At 38.9% G+C, this 18422-nt stretch overlaps 1 protein-coding gene and 1 pseudogene across 1 annotated transcript; both read left to right on the forward strand.

Annotated features, from left to right (window-relative positions):
- Positions 1-709: 709 nt before the first annotated feature.
- LOC140944782 (TNF receptor-associated factor 4-like) lies at positions 710-16864 on the forward strand. Its single transcript, XM_073393887.1, has 9 exons — positions 710-917; positions 3886-3949; positions 4958-5059; positions 5959-6123; positions 7990-8108; positions 8244-8274; positions 8922-8991; positions 9768-9973; positions 15011-16864. Exons 1-9 carry the CDS (start codon positions 739-741, stop codon positions 15701-15703), a joined length of 1629 nt encoding a protein of 542 aa, XP_073249988.1. The 5' UTR covers positions 710-738; the 3' UTR covers positions 15704-16864.
- Positions 9980-11891, forward strand: LOC140944243 (uncharacterized; annotated as a pseudogene).
- Positions 16865-18422: the final 1558 nt, after the last annotated feature.

Below are 18422 nucleotides of genomic sequence, written 5' to 3' on the forward strand. Positions count from 1 at the left end.
AAACAAGACACGTTTTTGAGGATTAGACACGACACCTATTTTCTTAAACACACACACAACAAGAGATAAATGAAACAGTAGTTTGTATGACTACGGTCAATTACAATTTATTCCGGCGCATACCCGTGTACAGTTATACACTTCAGAGAAGGAATCCAGAGAAGGCAACTTTAATTTCCTACTTGTTGCGAAGAAACGTTTTTGAGTACAGTTTATCCCGGGTGTTGAACAAGATTTGCTACGCTTATTTAATATAATTTGTCACATGTCATTGCAACAGCCGTTTCTTTCCTCTACGAGATGGTCCAGCCACTCAGAGAGCAGAGTCTCCTAGTAGTGAGCGAGTGACAGAAAGGCTCTGCCCAAGGGCGGATTTTGGGTGGGCCGAGGGGGCCGTGGCCAACCCTTTTTCTTTGGAAGTTTGAAAATTATTTTTATAGAATTCTGGCATGTTTCCCGGCCACCGGCTTTCTGAATTTTTTGGATCCGCCCCCTGCCAGTTCCGACAGGTTGGAACAAAACCTGGGCGATAACCCATGGTCTAGTCCTGGCTGCCCTCCACACGCCAGGAAGATGTTGGGTGAAGTTTTTGCATGAGGAGAGAATGATTGACATCCAGCGGTCACATGATCCCCCCCCCCCCCCGCAAATCGCTCGCAAATCACCGTGATCCTTAGGTATCTTTCGGTATCTTCGTCTCAGGAAAAAAACAAATGTGATGTTTTTTATATTTTAAATATGGCGGAATCGGAAGCTCAAGAAGTCGGACTGTCGCTTGGTGGGTACGATGAAGAATTTATAAATGCCGTCGAAGACGATTTACAGTGTACAATCTGTCATCTACCTTTGAAGGATCCAATGCTGACTAAATGTGGCCACAGATGTTGCAAGAAGTGTCTTCATGAACACTTCAAAAGGTAAGCAATTTCTGAGTATTAAATACCAGCTAGTACCCTAATTTGATCAAAATTATTAGCTATTATTGTATTGGAACAGAGTAAATTTTGTCACCAGCAACCATTTAAGCTTATTTTGATTTCCCTCTGGTGCGCTTGCCCCATGCGCTTGTAGGTGATCATGCGGTGTCTTTAGTGACGGGATGATCCAATGGTGGCAAAACTCAAAACTCCAGTTTTAAAATCCCCAGGGCTTAAAAAATTGTTTATTGTTGTTTATTGTTTTGTTTGCCAAAAAATTATACAAATCAAATAAAATCTAATTACCTTAACTCTCATGGCGAGGAAGCCCAAGAGAAGCCACCGGGCTTAAAAGGAATGGGCTCCCTCAGTTAGATAATTAGAACAAAGCACCTGGACCAAATTTTATCACCCCCAAAAATTCTGTGCCGAATTTTCGAGTCTGAGAATTCATTTCCGGGTTTTCACATGACGTCACTAAAAATTCAAACTAAAAAACTATCGATCCTACGGAGATTTTACTTTTACGATGCATTAGAGCAGCTGAAAACTAATTTTCATACAAATTTACGCTTCAAAAGGGTTCTTGGTTTTGCAATAGAGTACGCTTGAATTTCTAAGCTTTTGCGTGATGCGGCATTTACATGACAGCCAAGAGAGCTGTCATGTAGGTTAAAAAAATGACTTATTTCAGGAAGTTTTGCTATCTAAACAGTTCATGTATTAGAAAAAGTATTACTTTAATGTTTATGAGTTTCTCGAGGAATAAATTCACGCTTTTGTAGCAAAACTCGGTAAGAAATGTTTCTGTTGGTTTCCGTCCGCTATGTTGGAGCTCATCCAGGTGAGCACCAGCATGGCGACTCCATACAAATCTCTATAAGTTTGGGTAAAACATTTCTTCGAATATCTCGTATACGAAATATTCCTCTGACCTGAATCTTGCCGAGGGTCTTTGTATATGTACCTCGATCCTTTCATTTCCCAGATTCTGAACTTTATCTATTGAATGGTTTTGATTTCTATTTTGATCTATTTTGAATGGCGTGACACTGAAAACCAGCAATATGATATGAAGCTTTGCTGGATGGGACACTTGCATGTATGAATAAGGCCATCCACTTAGCTTGAGGTCCGGTACCCTAGCGTCATTAGCGTCATCGTGGAGCTGTGAAACAAGAAGACAAAAAAGCAAAATATGGCAGAAATGTGATACTTGTAGTTGATTGTCATAGTACAATCAAAAGATACACTGCCAACACTACTATATGTTGTTATGAAATGTTGTTACAATGCTCATTTTTGAGATAACAAGAATTAATTGAAGGAATTATTTTTATTATTTTTCAAAAATGCAAACATTTGGGTTGCTTGGCTGTCACTTATTTGCACAAGAAAGCAAAACCCTGATTCTGGTAGTAGTAGTATAAAAATGACGATATCATGAAAATAAACACAATAAACTTAATGAAATATAAAGCCTTGATGGATACACATCAGGATACTTTTGGGAGGATGAATAAGGCCATCCCCTTGAGGCCCAGTACCTCCCCCCCCCAGTAAATGTGATGTTCGATGTCATAGCAAAAGTAAATACACGGCAAAAAGGATACACTGCCCGGCGACACTTCTATTATTATTTATTAAAATCCAACTAGTGGTTTATTATCAATGCTGCGCTCTGATTGGTTGAGCAGCTACTAGGCTTTATGTTATAGCCCACTAGTAGTGAAAAGCGCCACCAATTTGGTGGGCAAAAAATGATTAGAGTGTAGCTTTAGCTAGCCTGCGAATACATCCATTTCTCCTCGCTCTTCGCTGCTGGGGACATTTCACGAGGAGGAACGTCTGCGACTCAGCGACAGAAATTCAATACAGATGACGTAAAATCTGTCCGGAATCCGGTCAGAAGCACTGATTGGTCGACGGGGTAGTTACATTCTTTTAGCTATTGTTTACGAATGACAGACAAAAGACAAAAGGCCACAAAGGCTCAAATGTAAAGGCGAAGAATCTCGAGCAAAACATTCAATTTGGTGGAATATACTCTTCTCTAGAAGAACCGTTTGAGTTTTGCTAGAGCTTGTTGGCATATGAACACAATACTTTACCAAAATCGACCAGAAGACATGTAAGACTGGACAAATTTGTATTTGGAACCACATGACTACCGGATTTATTATGTAAACATTGATTTGCGTCATCAGTATGGAATTTTTGCCGCTGAGTTGCAGACATTCCTCCTCGCGAAATGTCCCCAGTGGCGCAGAGCGAGGAGAAACGGATGTTTTCGCAGGCTTAGCTTTAGCTAGCTAAAGTTGTTTTGTCTCGATATTTTTGACCAACTAGTTGGATTTTCCTAAAACAATTATTCCTCTCGCCCTCATGGCCTCGCGAGTCAATAGCCCATTTGGCCTTCGGCCTTCATGGCCTATTGACTCAGGGCCCATTTGAGCTCAAGGAATAATTGTTAATAATTTTTGTGAAATGCTGTTACAATGCTCATTGCATGTTCTGATTTAAAGAATCAATTGAAGGTGTTATTATTATTATTTTATTTAAAAATGCAAAAATTTGGGTTGGTCAAACGACACTAAACAAGCAAAAAAGGGGATGGGATCTGTTTTACGGAATGTTGAGTGTGTAGTATAATAATTCAATGTGTTAATTTTTTAAACAACCACAAAACAAGTTTGGTTGTACTAATGCAACGCAGAACTGCAGGGGTGAGAAAACGGGAAATTCCACAAATATTCAGATGGTATGAATACCCCCCAAATATCCCTACTCAAATCAAGACACCCACAGTGAAATGCAAACATTGTACAGCACATGAACAGGTCCCTCTCTTGGGGTACAATCATATCCTCTACTGAGGTCTTCGGGAAAGTTTAAATGCAATCCTTGAATTCTCATATGAAATATTGCTTCATTAGCCACTATACTCTGTTTTAACTAATTTGCACAGGTTGGAGGTGAACAATGAATTGTTAAATTGTCCTGTGGACCGAAACACCCTGATACGAGATAAGGTAGGTGACTTGTGGTATTGTTACTTCGTCAGCGTTGGTGCGGAAATGTTAATTTGAAAAGTCTGTTTTTGAAAGAAGGGTATTTTCAGCACCAGAGAAAGTCTCTGTAGTAGTCTGTATGTTTTTTCTTTCAAAACTGCCAGAAATTTTTTTCTGCTATTTAAAACTTATTATTATTCATTCAAAATATTTCCCCGATTCTGATTGGCTAACAACACACGTTTAATTCACCATAACCAGTTACTGATGACCAAATGTGGAAGAATTTTGTGTTTAGCAAGGAAATGACCTCAAAAATGCAGCGTTGTTGCAGGTTAATGCACCGTTAACCGAGAAGACCTGGGGAGGAGGTTGAGTTGTTTTGGTTGTGAACTTGAAAAATGGCAGACATTTCACTTGTTTCAAGAGTAAGAACTAGGTGAAAAAAATAGCTAAAAACATGGCAAGAACAGCAATAAGACAACTTGAAGGGCAACATCTGCTATTTGGAGAATATTTGCGGAGCTGAACAACCCTAAACATGCACTACTGAAGATGAACTTAACATCGATGGATTGATGGAGGTGAGCATTTTTTAGCCATGTTTTTAAACTAGGAATTATTTTGAATGAATAATAAAACAATAATTATTGAATTCGGCTTTCGTATCATATGAAGAATTATGGAGATCTTGGAGGTTGTTATCCACCTTGGCCTACGATGGATAACAACCTCCTCAATCTGCATAATTCTTCATAAGATACTCAGCCTCATTCATTAATTGTTAATTTAATCTCATCTGTAGCCAAAACATCCAAATATTGCAAAATGAGAGGTTACAGAACTCTTTTATGGCTGCATTGCACTGTAGTCTGAGGAAATGCTTGGTTTTCTGAATTTGTGAAGGTTTCAATGCTATCAATATTAATATTGCTTATTTAATAACCATGCATCTGGAAAAAGAAATTATTGTTTTGGAAAAAGTCTCGAAATTGCAAGGACAGTTAGTGTGCAATGCTTCGCTTGTAGGATGTTTTCCCCGATAAAGCTACGGAACGGAAGATTCTTTCCTTGGCAATCAAGTGTCCAAGTGAGGGTTGTGACTGGACTGGTGAACTGAGAAACAAAGAGGTGAATAGAGCCTTAGACTATTAACTATGTACTAGAGAATTTTAATAATGGACAGGAACAGACCTTTTTCCCAGCGGGTAGCCCTGCCAGCTATTTCATTATTTTGAAAAAACATTCTCATGGGAGGAGAAAGGGGATTATCTTCTGCATTAGGGGTTATGCAACACAGCTGTCAACTAGCTCTTCTAGAAACCTACATAATTAGACAGGTATCTTTCGATTCATACACCTTATTCGATGGTTTAGCATATAATACGTGCAGATATTCTGCAAGTCGCGTAGTATTTTTCTGAGCCCCGCAGGGGCGAGGAAAAATACGAGCAATGAGCAATATGTCCGCTCGTATTATTATGCTAAACCATCGAATAAGAGATTTATTATTCCACTACAAAAAAAAAATTATCTGGCAATTGGCTTCTACTTTTGTAAGAGTATTCAGAGACATCCTGATTCTGTCTGTGAGAATGACGTTAACAATTAGCAAAATGTTCGCGCGTATTATATGCCAAACCATTGAATGAGAGGTTAATTGTTTTACTGCAAAAGAAAAATGGTATTTTGGCTTCTATTTTCTAATGAGAGTATCCAAAACATCCTGATTCTGTCAGCCACAGTTGCTCCTTTTACATCCGCCGGTATTCGCCCTGTTGTAAACCGGTTAAACGAGGACGCTACAGTGTATTACGGCCTCGTATTTTGCTTGTCCTCTTGACCTTATATGGTAAAATGACATAATAGTGGATTAATAATGTGAGTTACATGTACATTAAATAAAATACATCTGACAGCCTAGAATGCACTGATGACATGGCAACTAGTTGCAATAATATAAAAGGCAACAAAATGTATTTTATCCACACTCAAGGCATATAAAAAATGTGCCTTATATCTTTTTCCAGATTCACTTGGCTTCATGCAATTTTATGCTCATTTCCTGTTCCAATGGAAACTGTGAAATGAAAGTATCAAGGAAAGATCTTGAAGATCATGCAACCAAGAAATGTCAGTGGAGGACTGTGCATTGTGATCACTGCTGTGAACTCTACCCAGACTGTCAAATGGAGGTAAACAACCACATTCTTCAATCATTACAGCAGGCCCCCGCCCCCCCCCCCCCCCCACTCTCGCCCCCCTTAAGGTGCCTTCACATCTGTACAGGCTGTAACCGCTGAGCGGTACCCTCCCAGTATTAGAGGAATCTCTATCTTTTTTTCTAAGTTGTAAATTACCACTACCACTACCACTACCTGCTACTACTGCTAGCACTTTTAATAGGACTATGGATCACTACTGCTTCAAAAAAGTCGTTATTTACCTGTGATTAAAATGCAAATCCTTTTTTAACAATAAAAGTCATAATTAATTAAGCCATTCACTCCTGGAAATTTTGCGGATAAACGTCTTTTGAAGCTTATTGTCAATATGTTTTCTGGTCTCTGAATGGCCAAAATGAACTGAAAATGCCCGTGACATTGTTTTATTAGTTAAGCACTTCACGGCTTTCAGTTAGCCTGTGCACGGATCCCCTTCCCCTCTCCGATTTTTCCTGTGGGAGGTGGGGGGAGGGGGGGGGGGGGGGTCTGTGCACAGGTTACTTTCTGTCCCTGATTTTTAATACCAGCTTCCCAAATTTGGGGCATATTTCGCAAAAAGTAAAATTTCACAATGTCTCATCCTCTCTCTTTTTCTTTTTGCTGGGCGTTATTACTAGTCTTCATTTCGGTGAGTAAAGTCTTGGGGGAAACGTTTAGGATCGTAGGATTAGATGGAAAGAAGTGCAGATGGGTAGTGGAACAAAATTTTCATTGCAATTTACGGGTTTTTTGCGTTTTTCTCTGGACCGTACGGTTTGACTGAATCGTGGTTATTTAGGTTTGGGTTGAAAGATCTCTTCCCCTTGCACACATAAGATATCAAAGTTACCTTTAACTTTCACACGCATCCGCACAGGGGGTTTTACGGTCGGTTCAGGGGTGAATGGGTTGAAGTAATAAACACTTAATGACTGGTCACGAGGGAAACAGGTAATTTTGTTTCCCAAGAATCTCAATTAAATTCGAGGGGAAAAAAATAAATGTTTCCCTCGGGACCAGTCGTAAAGTGATTTGTTATATAGCCCACGAAGAAAAAAAAAATTTCATGTACAAATTTATGAGAATAAATCTCGCGAGTGGTCAACATTCGCGGGTAATAGTGCTTTGTCACCCTCTGACGTCATAGACTTTGCAATGTTGCTTGCCCAGAGAGCGCGCTATTGGGAAAAAAAACCAGCTACATAACGATAAGGAGTTTTTAAAGGCTTCACGTATACTGCAAACCGCAAGCGTCAGATTCCAGTTGAGAATTTCTCAAAATAGAAAATGAGCAGATAAAAACAGCTCAAAACAATTCTTATGGATAAAAAATTGCGTGAAACTACTAATTTATGAGAAGAAATAATGAACAGTAAACGACAAGTAAAGGGGAAACTTGGTCACGTGGTACAAATTCGCGTTTGACATTTGACGTAAACGTAACCTGAGATCAGGCTCTATTTGCGTTTCACTTTGTAAACAACACTCCGGCGGGCATGGTGAAACGAAAAGAGAGGCCCAATTTTAGCAGTAGCTGTTAGAGAGAATGTATGAGAACCGCGAAATTGGGCCTGATCTCAGGTTAACGTAAACGTGATAATTAACCTCTCAAATATAATTTTAAACAATCGAGTGACAAATAAAAGCGGAGCTCCCGCTCGAAGCGCATAGATCTTAGTGCCACAAGTAATATCTATTTCCATCCAAGAATTGGCAGTCATGCCGGCAAATCTGCCCGCCTGCCCGTAATTTCAACTAATAATAGCCATGTAATTCATGCCAATTCTTTGATGTCTGTACATATCCTGTGAATTGCTAATGTGACAGTTTTTGTTGAATCTATTTTGCCACATGTAGCTGCATATCAAGAACTGTAAGAAGTTCCCTGTGCAATGTTCTGACTGTGGACTCGAGATGCAACAAGAAGAGGTGAATTACACTGCAACTCTCTCCCACTTGAATATTGGTCAATTTTAGTGACTATTGATTGTGAAGTTTTTAGTAATGGTCCTGATAAGAAGGAAAGCACCAAACGCAATGAACACGTCGGAATGCAAAAACGTTGCGTACTTTACTATAGTCTCTACTATACTTCTGATTGGTTTAAACAGCAAATTTTATGAAGACTTCGCAAAGCAGCTTGTACATAAATCCTTAGTTTTCTAACCAACTTCCTTATACCAATAACAAAACCTTGTCCGAGTCCAAGTAACACAGAAATACGTAAAACTGTAAACTTTTCTGGGCTGTTGTTTGCAACTCTTATGATTGAAGTGTTTAACACAAAAAAACACTCCTTAAAACTGGAGTTTTAAATACATTTTATTTGGTAAACTGCCTTTTGTTAGGTTTATGCATTCTTCGTTTGAAAATGAAAACATTCCTATGTGAGGAAAGCGTATTGTGCTGTAACAAAAGAAATTGCTCTCCGTCTTACCCGGATTAAGGACCTTACGATTTGACAACGGCGGCGTCCAAGGAAACGTCGCTGAAAAATAGACTTTTGCATCCTTTCACTTTTTTTCGCGATTATTCCTAGGGGCCCAGTTACTTAAAAGAAGGGAATTTAGTTTGGAGCTGAAGAGAAGGGACCGCACCCGAGTTCGAACAGAGAGGGTACAATTTATCGCTTTGCCGTTCCCGTTCTCAAGTAAAAGAAATGTACAAAAAAGCGTGATGCACGTGCAGAGTTGCTGTTTTGCTCGTCAAACCTGTTGCTCTTTTGACTTTCCCGTTACCTTCGCCGTCGTAGCCGTTCGTAAGGTCGCTAAATTACTTAATTATTTCAGCTTTGGAATGTGTCTATGTCCAACAAAAACCCATTGTTCTGCTTGCTTGTGGTCCAACATTATGGTGCATGTATGTCACTTGTGTTAATGCTCTTGCCTTTGCTATCTATCAGGGCTCTATCTAGGGTATTTGAGGGGTAGAAGCTTCCCCTCCCCCTCCCAAAAAATGCCCAGCTTCCGCCCAAAAAGGATTGTTATCATTACAGTATATAAGTAACTATATTGAAAAAATCATCTAGACACGACGAGGTCAGTGCACACACTGTAAGTTTTCTCAAAATTGTGTCTCAAATGCACCAGATTGCATTCCAGCGCATATTCATTTCGAAAAAATTGCGGGGGGCGTTTCCCCAGACCCCACTAGGAAGTTCCTGGCCTTCGGTCACTCGGGACTTCTCCCCCAAACGATAAATCCTAGATAGAACCCTGTACTAAGTAACCCATTCTCTTTGTTACAGAGTTATTCGGCATTCTAAGGATTTGATAACCTAGCCCGGAGAATAACTCAAATGTCCTGTTAGTATATATGTTTTCACCGTCCATTCTTGGGCAGCGATGCTACATGGTGATAAACCTTTTTGAGCTGGTAATTATGTACATTGGGACCTCTTCGGTACGGACAACAAAGGGATGGACTCAAGTGTTTGCAAAATTTATACAGAGGTGTCTGAATTTTGGTATTTTCATAAGAACCCGTTGATTAAGTTCAGACTGTTTCATCATGCAGAAGATTCTATCTCATAGCGCACTTGTTTTAAATTCACTTACAATTTTGACCGAATCATCATTATTACAAGTAGTTCGACAATATTTAGAAAATATGGGGGACGTTTGAGATATACTAAGGCTCGTGTCCGATAACACAGGGTGTCTGCTTAATATGGGGTCTTCTTAATGAAGTTTTCAGTTGTCGCTTGATGCATGTTCAAAGATATCACATTATGAGTGAAATCAGGTCCGACCTTCTGTTTCAGTTGCCTGATCATATTCAAATCAAATGTCCACGGGCAGTAATCCAGTGCCCTTACTATTACATTGGCTGCAATGTGGAGGTATGTACTTTAAATTTAGCATGTTCTATACCTTTCTCAAACACATACACATTGTACACTCACAGCCACTCTTTTTTTCTCTCTATCTCTCATGTAATCCGGCCAATTGAATTTTCTTTTGTGATATGATGGAGAGCATGCGCGAGTTAGCCGAAGGGGGCCGCGTTTTTTGAGAGTGCGGAGATGCCATCCCTCAAATAGGTATAATCCTTGGGAAAGAGCCGTTTATCAGCATGAAAGATATCACTTAAGAGCAAACTTCATATATGGTTAAGAAGAACAAATGAGGGGACCGTGGTTCCACTGAAGATGAGTCAAAGATAAACGCTTTAAAACGTCTCAACATGGCGGCGTCTGCGACAGAAGAAATGACGGAGCCAAAAGAGGTTCACTCTACTACTACTCTCGCAGATATTCATGGAATATTACAAAGCATACAAAACTCAATGAATAAACTTGAGATAGATTTAGCAGAGCTAAAATCCTCCGTCAAGACGCAAGAAACTAAATTCAAAAACACACAAGAGGCGCTAAAAGGTGCGCTTGAGAGCAACAAGCGGCTCAGGACGGAACTGCAAGCGACTAAAGATTAAGTAAAGAAGCAAGACGAACATATTAATGATTTGTATGATAGAATCGATGCGTTGGAACAATATTCAAGAAAGAACTGCGTCGAAATTTTAGGAATTCCAGAGGATGTTTAGGAGAACGAAGAGGCAGTGTTAAAAATTGCTCAAGTGTTAAATGTTGATGTAAAAGTTGAAGATATTGATATCTGCCACAGAGTTAAAACAAAAAACTCGAATCCTATCATAGCAAGGTTTGTCAGCCACAGGGTTAAGAGAGCGCTCTACAAGAGCAGAGTACGAATGAAGACTGTAAAGTTTTCGGAGTTATTTCCAAACGCCTCCGCGCCAGCGAGAGTAGCCTCGGAACGCATCTTCATAAATGAAAATCAAACAACATTTCGCCGAAGGTTAGTGAAAAAGGCGACTGATAAGAAGAATGACGGATTATTACTGGGAGTTTGGACTATTGATGGGAAAGTTTTTGTGAAGACTTGGCCGGATGGAAATCCTGTAAGATTTAGTAAGTTACCTTTGACTCAATGTTAACTACTGCTGGTAGGTGGAAGCATAATGAAACTTTTAAGTATGGGAGGGGCATCTTAAAAAGGTTTCGAATCGAGCGGTTTTTTCTCTAAAGTATTTTCTTTACCTTTAAACGTAATTTTTTTTAAGTGTTTGCGTCCGCAGTAGTTTCTGTGCTAACTTGGTTTGGCTGTTTTCATTTGTTTTGTTTTGTTTCGTTTACTGATCACAATGCTTTAGGTAAGAGGGTATTGTCTTAGATTAGCCTATCTAATGCAAAAAGAAAAAGGAATGAAGGTCATTTCACTCAATGTAAGGGGCATTCGGGCGGCGAACGAAAAGGAGTAGCATCTTAAGCTACCTGAAAGATCAGAAGGCAAAAATCTATTTTCTTCAAGAAACATATTCAGAAATTAATGATGAAGCTATTTGGCAGAGTGAATGGGAAGGTAAAATATTTTTTTCTCATGGGACTAAACATAGCAAAGGCGTTTGCATTCTGATAGATCCTTCCTTGAATTATGTGTTGGAGTCTTCACACGCAAGCAAATCTGGTAGAATTGTCATGATTACAGTTTTGGTGAATGGATTGAAAATTTCCTTTTGTAATATCTATGCACCAAACAACCTACAGGAACAGTTGGAGTTTATTCAAGAGTTGAACAATGACCTAATTTACAAGGCTCAAGCTGCTAATCTTGTTTTAGGTGGTGATTGGAATTGTACACTCTCAAAAAAAGATAAAAAGGGTGGAGTGCCATGGAAACCTTCACAATTTAGGAATATGCTGTTGATAACCATGGAAACGTTTGGTTTAGTAGATATACAAAGAAAACGTCACCCAAACCTCAATATTTATACCTATGCTTCTAAAACTCTTAATGTTAAGACAAGTCGAGATTAGACTACTTCTTAATTAGTGAAATTAGTGAAATTAGGTGTTAATTGGAGGATAAAAGTCTTGTTTGGGAATTAATGAAAATGGAAATAAGACAGAGCACAATTTCTCATGCTAAAAGAAAAGCGAAAAATATGTTTCTTCCCGAAGACGAGATACAAAAGAGAATGGAGGAGTTGGACCAAATAATTTGTAATAGTAACGATCTGCAAAACATTGAAGAGACTCTAAATGAGTACGATGCTCTAAAAGCCGAAGTGAATACAATCTACGAACAAAAAGGAAAGGCAGCAATGCTCTGCTCTAAATGTCTTTGGATAGAGAAAGGAGAGCGCCCTACTAAATATTTTTTCAACCTAGAAAAACAAGAATATAAAAGAAAGACTATTACTGAACTTCGACTTGAGGACGAGAAAATTTTATTTGAAGAAAATGGAATTCTAAAATCAATGGAAGATTTTTATTACAATCTCTATAAATCTAAAGGATCTCTATCTGAGGCTGAATTCCATCAGTTTACGAGTGACCTAAGTCACGCTCGTCATCCGAAAATTTCGGATGACGAGCGGGAAGCGTTAGAAGGTGTCCTCTCCTTTGATGAATGTAAAGAGGCCTTAGAAAGCCTTAATGACAACACCTCACCCGGCGAGGATGGTTTTACCATAGAATTCTTTAAGTATTTTTTTTAATGTTATTGGCCCTGACTTGGTCGAAGGCTTTAACTATGCTCATGAAAAAGGACAACTTTCAATTTCTCAAAAAAGGGGGATTCAGATTCCGATTTACTGGACCTCCAAAACTGGAGGCCAATCACCTTACTTAACACCGACTACAAGATTGCAGCGAAAGCTGTAGCAAGGAGAATTGAACAAATACTTAACCAAAAAAAATAAACTCTGATCAAACAGGATTTATAAAAGATCGCAAAATTGGCGAGAACATAAGGTTGATTAGTGATATAATGGATTATACAAAAACTGAAAATCTATCAGGAATATTATGGTCATTAGATTTTAAAAAAGCGTTTGATAAGGTGTTAGATACTTTGAATTTTGGAGAGAGTGTTGAAAGATGGATTAGCGTTTTTTATGCAAATATTGAAAAAGCAACCAAATGGTTAAGCCCTCGAGAGGAGTAAGACAGGGGTGCCCACTCTCTCCCTACCTCTTTGTTCTCATTGTCGAAATGTTAGCAGCTAAAATTCGTCAAAACAATCTTATTAAAGGAATCAATTTATTTGGAAATGAAGCTAAAATAAGCCAATTTGCGGATCATACTAACTTATTTTGTGCTGATATTAGTTCAGTGGAAAATGCATTTGTTACCATAAATAATTTTTGGAGGCATTTCAGGCTTGCAGCTTAATGTGAAAAAAACCAAAGCAGTATGGTTAGGAAAGTGGTCCAAGGATCGCTCCACACAGTTGCAGTTAACGTGGACACGCGACCCTGTCAAAATATTGGGAATTCAGTTTTCTTATGATGAAAAACAGAACAATTACTATAACTTTGCGATCAAGATCCAAAAATTACAGACTAATCTAGATCTATGGAAATCAAGAAATTTAACTCTATTTGGAAAGGTTCTTATAATTAAGTCGCTCGGGTTATCACAACTTGTCTATTCGGCTTCAGATCTCAATGTACCGATCGATTTTATAAATGATACCCGGAAGAAGCTCTTCAGCTTCCTTTGGAAGAACAAAAAGGATAAAATCAAAAGGGAGGAATTCGTATGCCTAACCTTGATCTCATGTTAAAAGCCTTACGTTTGGCGTGGCTGCCTAGACTTCTTAAGGTGTTTCGATACAATTTTTCAGAGGCCATACCAATATTTTTTAATCGCCTTAAAAGTGGTTTTCTCCTTGTCCGATCGCTATAAAATTTGCACCAGTAATTGGCAATGGATTGAAATTTGTGAAAATATAGTTTTATGTAAAATCGATATTACTATGACAACAATAAACAAAAAAACTTTGAAATTGATACAAGCCGAATTTTGTGTGATCTAGACCGTCCTGCTACTGAAAATCCAATACTGGGAATTTAAAGTTTGGTGTTTAGCAAACAATCTCCGTAAAAAGTAAAAAATTGTCTATGTTTGAATTCGACTAAAACGAAAATATATTTCAAACCTTAAATTTTCAATAGCCGTGATAGATTATTTAATAAAAACGTTATAAATGACTCAAATTATTCTTAAGTAGCGTCAGAATGCAGCTTCATATCATATTTTGATGCTAAGAAATTTTGGTGTACTTTCGTTCTTGCAGAATTTGGACTTTTAGCGTTTTCTTGTATATCTCGGAAACGACTTGAACGATTTTTTTTAAAATCTCTTCACATACTCTTCATAATGTATACAAAAGTGTCTGAAACTTTCATTAAGATTTATTCACTGCAACACCTTAAAATTTTAAGACAAACTTATCCTACGAACCGGTCCAAAATCTGCGGACAATACATATATCCATGACTAGTACGTTTCAGTGTGAGTATTGTCAATGTTTTACATTCAAAAGATTCGATAAATTCAAACTAAAATGTACTAGTCATGGAGGTATGCATAGTGCGCATTAGGGAAAGTGTATTTAGGTGGTTTAACTCATAAGAATAAAACCAACTTACTTCCTTCATTGAAAGAATCTTCATTTGGACTTTCCGCAAATCTTCTGAACAATAGCCGACTTACAGCAAAATTAAGCTACACTCTGTTATTCATGAGATTTTACATTTATTCCTGTAAACTTCATAACAAAGCACTGACTCTTTCAGACTTTGCCAAACAAATAGAATTTAAATACCAGTTAGAAAAAATTGTGATTGATTAACTTTGTGTAGTTATATAGTCAATGTCAATTGTAAGTTACATTCGTCTCGTCCCTTTTTTTTCAACTTTTTTCAATTCCTTAGTACCTAATTATGTGCCTCTTTGTAACTTTAACAGTGTGATTTAAATAAAACAATTATTGAAAAAAAAAATGATGCCATGCTTGATACACTTGTGCTTGTGCTTGTAATACAGTGTATTTTCTTTTTCTGAATAAAGGTGCAGAGAGAGAAGGTTGATTTTCATTTGGAGTCTGCCGCCAAACTTCATCTTGACCTTGCATGTGTGAAGCTGAATAAAAACAACGAGGAATTCCAAGAAGTAACCAAAAAACTTGAAGCTAAAATTGATGCCCTGGAAAAGCAAGTCGAAGACAAGTGGAATTTTCAACAAAAGTTAACCAGAGATTTGAGTGTCAAGCTCAATAGGGAAGTTTTGAAATTAAAGGAGGAATCACCCCCTTTTGTATGGAAAATTAGTGGATTTAACGGGCTGCTTAAGTCAGCAAAGAAGGGAATAAACACTGATGTAGAAAGTAGCCCCTTTTTTACCGGACCTGTAGGATATAAGTTATACGTATATATGTACCCAAATGGGGACGCTGACGGAAAGAACACTCATTTGTCAGTTTATGTCAGTTTACTGAAAGGGAAATATGATGCAATATTGCCCTGGCCTTTTAGCAAAACAGTGACATTTACACTTATTGATCAGCAAGAAAATGAATTGCATGCAAACAATTTTGTTGTGACACTTACCCCAGGTCCAGCAAATGACTGTTTTGCTCGGCCGTTAGATTCTAACGATGGTTATGGGTTTTCTCGCTTTATATCTCACCAGGAACTCCGAACAAGACGTTACATTGTAGATGACACACTATTTCTCAAAGTTCAATGTAGTTCTTCAGATTAGCAATTTAGGTTATCCACAGTAACACCGATTAAGACGTACGCTGCTTTTGTTTCAGTTTTGTCACCTTAATGACGAAGGGAAAATTTTTTGTCAGTACATTTTACGTCTTGTTGGTATCCTCTGATGAAGGCTCGCAAATCAGCTTGTTAAATTAGTGAACATTGAACATTTCAAGAATTTTAACGCAGTTTTCGAATTGAGATCGGCACGGCAGTAGCACGACACTACTATTGTTTAGTTGTAGCTTCAAAAGTTTAGTCCACTTCCTTTGGGGCCGATAGTTAAGGAAAGCGGTAGAGTCAGTGGTTTTCAATGGAGTGTGTGAAGCGAAAACCAAAGTAATTGTGACGACCGATCCATCATCGGAGACCCAGGGACAGTCCCATAGCATGTCAGTCAGGTCGGGAGAAACGGCGCGACAAAGTTTGCAAGCACGGGCGGAAGAGGTTTCGTCGCGCCGTTTCTCCCGATCCGACTGACTGTAGCCTGCGTAGCAAGCGTTTCTGTGCGGTTTAGGAGAAAAGAAAGAGGAAAGAGAGTCAAAGTCCGCGAGAAAAGTGTCGCAAGTAAAAGAGCCCCTCTTTTGGCTCTCGTTTCATTTCTCGCGCGGTCAAAACCGCAAGTCCCCTTCCTCGGTATTTCTTTGCTCCGCGATCAAACGGAAACGCTTGCCACGCAGGCTAGACTGACTGCTCCTGAGTCTCCCAGGATGGATCGATCAAGGTACACGAAAACAGACAAATAACACTACCAGGACTTGAAGTATATACATCAGGTAAACGTAGATGGCCAACTTTGTTAATTCCAGGATATCTCCCTCTCCTGGCCCTTTGAAAGAACGGCCTTGAAAGATCTTGTTAGGAGACGCCTTTGCGTAACAAGGAGAAACTGGTGGGGCCAAGTGACGATTTCTTGCTGAAAATAGATTGCTGGAATAGTTTGAAAAGTGTTACGAAATTTGGTCAACCAATCATAAGTTTTGTGTCAGCTTGTATCGTAATACCGGAACAGTGGCCAAATTATCCTAGACATTCAAACTTAAAACCGCGCTTTTGTGATGTAATGTGTTAATGACATAAAGAGCAAACCTTGCGCACGGTCAGTTAATCTACTTTGAATACTACAGTCAGAGAGAGTAGAAGTAAATTTTTTTTGTACAAGTTATCCTTTCACCGATTTTTGACTGCCAGAAAGATAATTTGCTCCACTTCACAGTGAGCGGTGAAATGTCTGAGGGACTGCTACCCTTTATTTCGTGAGATTTATTGAGATGAAAGAGAAGCATATTCAAGGATGCGCAAAGTAGTCTGCGAGTCTCGTATACTGCTCTAGAATAGAGGTTTCCTTCCTTCTTTCTTTTTTTTTCTTACTTTTTTAATGCTCCATTTCCCTGACCGTTTGAAAATTTTTTGAAACAAAACAAGACGCTTAAAAACAAATATAACATTTTAAAGTGAAGTTTCCGTTCACACCAGTATCTGTTTGTACTTGAAAACGAATGTTTTCTCTCCATTTCAAAAAGAAAAAATATATATATTGTCTGATCCTCTTGCACAACAGAGCCATGAGAGAACTGCATTCGCAAGCCAAGGTTTCTAAAGAACATCAATAATCAACTCACTCCCTCTACTGATTTAGCCTGCCAACAAACCTCCTCACCGTTAGATTCCCCAGGCAAGCGAAAAGACCGAGAGGGCGAGCTTGCTCACAGAGCTTCACAGGCTGTAAAGCTCATAGAAAATTCGCGCAATTACTCGATTGGGAACGTTTGCTACGCAGGCTATTTTTATACCGGTTGGCCCCAAAGTTTGTAATTCCCTCTAGCTCTTGATCCGTTCGAAACCTTCCCAAATTGTCTTCTCGGACTAAAACTGAAATGCAACCTTATTGCGATACGATGATTCATTGATCGCATTTAGGTAGAAATGAACTGACACAAAGCATAGGAGACTTGGACTAACGTTACTAGTTGCGGAGAGTTAATAGGGGATGCCGTGGAGCGCTTATCCAGACCTTAAAATAAGGGGAGCTCGACTCTCAGCATAAAAAACTGGGTAACTGACCATCTACCTCTCCCCTAAGCCTCCACTAACACTTGACTCGCTGAGCAAAATAGTGACTTAAGAGAGGGTTAGGTGGTCAGTTTCCCAGAAAACTCGATTGATCCAAAAATTGTCACGGCGCTGCGGGCCTCTCCCTTGTCTAGAAAAGGCGAGGGTGACGGCCCTCCCATACACAACTGCATTAGCAATATTCCTTTAGGTTAAAACCGTTACCGCCAGTAGTTGTGATTTTTAAAATGTGCTCTTCCTTTCCCCTCCCAGGTTAATACAGACTTTATCTATTTGTGGGCTGACGGTTTGAAATTTATTGACGCGTGTTACATTCGAACCTTATGAATCGCACCATGAGTTATACCGAGTTAGTGGTTTATGCGCTCACCCGCGGTATTGCGGGTGCTAGTTCAGCTAGATCACTTTGTTCCGGGCTTCAGTCACTCTGACCCACCGTTTCCGCAAAAAGGTAAGAAAAAAGTCTCGATGGAAATCATCTCGAAATAATACGATCGTATCAAGCAATCCACTTATGTCCAGGATTGAACACAGTCACAAAAATTTGCTAGCGAATTATTTTCTCAATCTTGGCAAAAAAGATTTGATGGAAACTGCTGCTACTAGAAATGTGCAGAAGAAATGGCAAATATAGCAAGAATAACAAA

Source organism: Porites lutea, chromosome 7 (genome assembly GCF_958299795.1).
Source record: "Porites lutea chromosome 7, jaPorLute2.1, whole genome shotgun sequence".
NCBI classification, from domain to species: Eukaryota; Metazoa; Cnidaria; class Anthozoa; order Scleractinia; family Poritidae; genus Porites; species Porites lutea.

What these genes read in the sequence shown, in the direction of transcription:
- LOC140944782 (XM_073393887.1), top strand. Translation starts at nt 739, where the DNA reads ATGGCGGAATCGGAAGCTCAAGAAGTCGGACTGTCGCTTGGTGGGTAC. An exon ending in ACACCCTGATACGAGATAAG is followed by an intron (nt 3,950 to 4,957) that starts GTAGGTGACTTG and finishes CTTCGCTTGTAG; the next exon opens with GATGTTTTCCCCGATAAAGC. An exon ending in TTGAATATTGGTCAATTTTA is followed by an intron (nt 8,109 to 8,243) that starts GTGACTATTGAT and finishes TGGTTTAAACAG; the next exon opens with CAAATTTTATGAAGACTTCG.